The sequence below is a fragment of the Schistosoma mansoni genome, assembly GCF_000237925.1.
Source record: "Schistosoma mansoni, WGS project CABG00000000 data, supercontig 0325, strain Puerto Rico, whole genome shotgun sequence".
NCBI lineage: Eukaryota > Metazoa > Platyhelminthes > Trematoda > Strigeidida > Schistosomatidae > Schistosoma > Schistosoma mansoni.
Genome location: NW_017386177.1, coordinates 54972 through 60338, shown reverse-complemented (window position 1 = coordinate 60338; position 5367 = coordinate 54972). Strand labels below are relative to the sequence as shown.

The window sequence follows — 5367 nt, the reverse complement described above, 5'->3', positions numbered from 1 at the left end:
CAAAGAAAGGTCAGAGGTTATTAGGTATTAGAATTAAGGAAGCATAAAGGATGGGTGGTGTAATCGTTGAGTGGAGTTAAAAGACAGATAAGATCAAATGTGTGATAATTTTAGAGGTAATAAAGGAGTCATGGAATTAAAAACAATTAGGGTGGGTTACGTAATAATTGAATAGAATTTGGTGAGTTCATATAATTTAAGAGAGACAAGTGAGCGGAAATGTGTGAGAGAAAGGGTGGTTTAAGAATTGGGTAATGGAAGAGGAATATAATAAAAACTAAATATTAACTAAAATAAAACTAATATCCAAAAAAATTATTAAAAAAAAATGGATTACCAGGGTAGTAATAGATTTATCACTGTCTCTTTTTGAGTACATAGATCCGGTTTGAGTTTTTTTTTGTAGCGATCGCTTCAGCAAACCGGAGAGCAGTTGTACTTCTTTGCTTGCTAATGATTTTAAAAGCATGAGAAATGTCAATGGTGTGCGAACATGTACTCTTCTCTCGCTTCTTTCAATGTATGTGCTTTGGCACGTACATGTAAATTGGTAAATGCAGTTGGAGCTACGACACCGGACTGCAATCGATCAGTGTTTTATTGGCATATGTGTATCCTGTGTGGATTGCCTCGATATTGCCTCAGGTCACAAGAATTATAAGCAAAGACGGATAGTAGCTAGCAGTGAAATCCAGAATATACGTTCCGTCCTATTTGGGACTTGTCATCTGGATTTACCTGTATCTCAGAGTTGGTGTTCACTCTGGGATGCGAACCCAGTATTATTCGTTTGAAACACTATCGTGTTATCCACTTAACTACTGAGTCTTGATAGCCACTTGCTTGTGGAATGGGGTGAAGTTTAAATTCACTTGGTATTGTTTGTTTGAATCTTCAGAATAATGTTTAAGACTGCAATTGATCTGTCTCTTACCATCCATCTTTTTTTATTTTTGGACGTTCAGAGATAGATTATTACAATCCATGCAGTTATTGATTGTTGATCATTCTCATACTATTAGTAACGCTGTGTGAAATGATTGTTGATAACTACAAAGAGTTGAGTTCCAATGTTGAATAATTTCTTACATTAGTGCCGTCTATGGTTATAGTTTTTAAACGTAGTACCTTGATGTGTAAAGGGGCTGAATTCCATATTCTATAAATTTATTGAAAATTCAATATCATTAAGAGTCAGTAGTGAGCAAATTACCATTTCGTCTTTGAAAAAATAATTTAACTAGTCAATACAAAGCATAGTGGCTTAGTGTTTAAATTACTCAAACACGTTCAAACCCTCTCCATGTTTTCGGTTTTGGGAAGGCGTTTTTTTATCACCAGCCATTACACTGAATTTTCTTCTTATGGCCAAATACATAAACATGTACTTTTTAAATAAGTTATCTTAACACAAAGGTAAGTTATCAATGAATCTCTTGAAGGAGTCCTGTTAAAATCGTGAATAACACTGAATAACAGTTTGTCATAGCTTTTGTATGACATTTTCATTCATTTTTTCTTTTCTACATGTAACGCATAATGATCCATTGAAATTGAGGCAATGTTTTCTCCAAAATACACCTTTCGGTTATTTTACATTTTTTAGCTTATGATTTCTATAATTTGGAAACTCAAATTACTGTAATACCAATTGCCATATTCGCTGTTGTACTATGCCTTGTTTCTTCAAATCAATTGTTAGTTCAAATATACATTGGATTAGAAACTTTATATTTGTTATTTGCCTGTGGTACTGAAAATGTAATTCTTGTATTAGGACTAACTAATGTAAGTTTTTTTTATTTTAGGTATTTGAAATTTCTCACTAACAAATAAAATCATCAACATTTTCCATTTTCTTTTTGTGGTAATTTATTGTTCCCAGGTTTAGTTATTTACATAACAGATTTAAGGTTAAAGTGAGATGAAAATTGAATAGATCATGGTGTATTTATAAGGTAGTGTTAGCAGTTCGAAGGCTTAGTTCTATTCAATACTATTCAGTTGAGTGTGCCTGAATGAAGGCGATGAAGTTCACGCTCTGACTTCAATCCAGTACATATTGGTTTCAAACATTTAATTTCTGTCCTTTCGCTTTTAGTGTCACACAGCCGCCCATTTGTCCAGCACATATAATACAGTTACCAAAGGGGTTGAGTTTCCCAGTTGCTGATATTCAAGACTATTTGATCAGTGTAATGAGTAGATATTTTCATATAACTTGTTAATATAAACTTTCAGTATGTTTTTAAACTATGGCTAGCAATTATGAGACAACTACTCCGTGTATATTTATGAGGAATATCACACTAACCTTGTAATTTTTGGAATAAATGAGTTAAACATCCATCATATTTATGCAAAAGTAATTATTTCATTAGTATACTGATATTCTAAACATAATTGTTAAATTGTACTCGCCTTAATATCTAGATAATTGTATCGTATTCCTAGAGAGATAGACATCAGTGAAACTGTCATTTAAGATGTGAGTACATAATCGGTTGTCGTCTGGATACCGATTAATAAAAAGAATTGTTTTTTCTAAAAAAATTTCACTCGTTGCCTGAATAATAGCTTAACATTGACTATGAATTGCCATAAGTCTTCAGATATATCCTATTGTGATAAGTTCAAATAGTTACAATAAATTCTATTGATCTAATCAGTGTATTTAATATCAAAAGTACCCTGTTCTTGCAAGTTCAATCATGGTAAGTGAATATACAGTTTGATAACAGTCGGATGTATTTTTTCATAGTTGAAAGCATGAGTCAGTTGAAGCTAGACCATCAGGAAAAACCTGGAAGCACTGAACGGCCGTTTCGTTCTATCGTGGGACTCTTCAGCACTGCGCATCCACGACCTCGCCTCGCGAGATTCGAACCCAGGACCTACCAGTCTCGCACCAGAGCACTTAACCGATAGACCACAGGTGTTTATTTCTAACTTCAACCAATCCACGAAGTTGAGCAACCGTTCACCAATTGTCTTCAGTGAGTTCCTATCTCACAACAGACGTGGTTTAAACTTCACTGGTTACTGCTTCTCACTAGAACACCAGTTGCTTCCAGGTTTTCCTGGATGGTCTACCTTCAACTGACTCATGCTTTCAACTATGACAATACTAAATCTCCACAAAACCCTTTCTGAATATATTTTTATTTATCAATCCCACTTTGATTAATTGTATACCGATTTATATTAAAATTTTAGTTCATTTTCAGATTTGCAAATCTACTCATCATTTATAAACAATATCTTCTTATAAAAAATTATAAAAATTGTTTATTCTCTAATGAAATTAATATAAATGAAACAAATTGGAAATATTTCGAATATATAAATAATAAGGAAAAAAGAAAATTGGTCAATGCCAAAAACCGAATTTCATACCTACATTCATCATCAACATTATCGTCATCGTCATGGTGGAATAATATTTTCTTTACTGTACATGGACTCTTGAGATATTTTCAAGGATCTTTATTTAATTTAAAAATTCCAAATATAAATCAACTATATTATAAATTAATACATAATTTCATATTGATCATATTTACTGGTTTTGGAATTTTTATACATCCTTTCTTTTATAGTCTTGTAGTAAGTGATCATATACATATATGTTTTAATTCGTTTTGTGTATGAACTTATATAGATAATATGAAGTTAAGTTAAACGATTACATTGAACATGATAGATACTGGACTGTATAAACTGTGGTGTTATTTTGTTGTTGTAAAAGATTGTGTTTCCTCGGGCTTAATGTATATCTGTGGAGTTCAACCGTCTCGGGTGTGAGGCATTTACCTACTGGAGACAATGGAAGATGATTGCGCAATATCTGGATTAGTCGAAGTTGAGCATTAACACTGTTGGATACCGACTCAGTGGTCTAGAGGTTGAGTTCGCACAGGACCAAACGTTTTGGTTTCAAGTCCAGTTATTTATTTATTTGAATACATAAATATTGGTACAAGGAAGCACCAGATACATATGCACCACACAAATCTCATGCGATTTGTGTGAGGGCTGTGATACTGCTCAGGTGCCCAAACCGAAGCAAATAGTTTTCTTAGGGGCCCACACCCGGAGACTTTGACCGAAAGATCTGATCCACAAGGCAATGGAGCATCGTAAGGAGATGTAGTCCCATGGTAGCCGGTGATCAACGATTGATTCGTACGCAATTTGTTCCCTCAGGATATTGGAGCCCATGTGCACCATTGGTTTGGAATCAGGGTTTTGCAACTCCCCTAGGTGAACTTTCCGTGTCCACCAACCCAGTTAAAGCGCCGGACATTCGCTTTTCATCCTCTCAATTTCGTGAACAACACTACCGTCACGAGAAGGTAGTGAGTATGACTTCCCTGACAGAGTCTGTATACGCGTGGCCATGTGAGCGCATTTTGAGAGGGAGAGAAGTTTCATATTAGGACAAAACGGCCGTCCGGTGCTTCCAGTTTTTCAATGGTGGTTTAACATTGATCGCTTCATGAACTCAATTAGTAATCAAGAATCTCTACAACCCTAGGCTGATAAACATAGATTGACGGCCGCTTGTATTTTATTACTAGTGAAATTTAATGAATATATCATCATGGTGAGATTAAATGTGTTTAGATATGATGATATTTACATCTAGCTTGATAGTTCATTGTGAAAGTCTGGAATGTATTTTCTGGTTTACAGTAGACAGAGATCTGTGACGTACCTTTCAATACGTTTTTTTTTCCAACGAAGTAACCTGGTGGCCTGATGAAAAGAATAACAATAATTGTGTAATATTTACATTTTTTTTGCTAAACTATAAAGAAATACCGATATATGTTTTAAAATATAAAAGTCTAGTGATTGTACCGTAGTTTGTTTATACTTTTAGCATAAACAAAAAGACATTCTACTAATAAGCTAAGAATTTCTCTTTGAATTTATATATCAATGTGAATATTTTATCATTTTAAAATAGTAGGTATGTTTTATAGTTTCTCATTATCTACAAAACATTTCACTCTCTTCATTCTTCATTTCACATCATTTGACTACCGAAATGTAGTAAATCGTAGTTTGTAATTTTCATAGTTGAAATCATGAGTCAATTGAAGCTAGACCACCATGGAAAACCTGGGAACACTGGACGGTCATTTCGTTCTATTATGGGACTCTTCAGAAGTGCACATCCCGCACTCACGAGATTCGAACCCTGGACCTACCAGTCTCGCGCCAGAGCACTTAACCGATAGACCACTGAGCCGGCCGGTATCCGATGGTGTTAATGTCTGTTTGTAAATTTAAAAAAAACCAATGATCACTTCTAGTCTGTTGATTGAGGATTATCCTGTCAAATTGAATCTTATTTGAAAA

At 34.2% G+C, this 5367-nt stretch overlaps 1 protein-coding gene across 1 annotated transcript in view; it reads left to right on the top strand.

Moving 5' to 3' along the window:
* Positions 1-1704: 1704 nt before the first annotated feature.
* Smp_199540 (inositol 1,4,5-trisphosphate receptor, putative) overlaps positions 1705-5367 on the top strand; it is a gene marked incomplete at both ends in the record, with an annotated part of 43177 nt that continues 39514 nt past the window's right edge. Inside the window, one exon of the mRNA XM_018789452.1 lies at positions 1705-1788. Within this exon, the coding sequence (XP_018644713.1) occupies positions 1705-1788 (84 nt within the window). The remainder of the gene's footprint in view (positions 1789-5367) is intronic.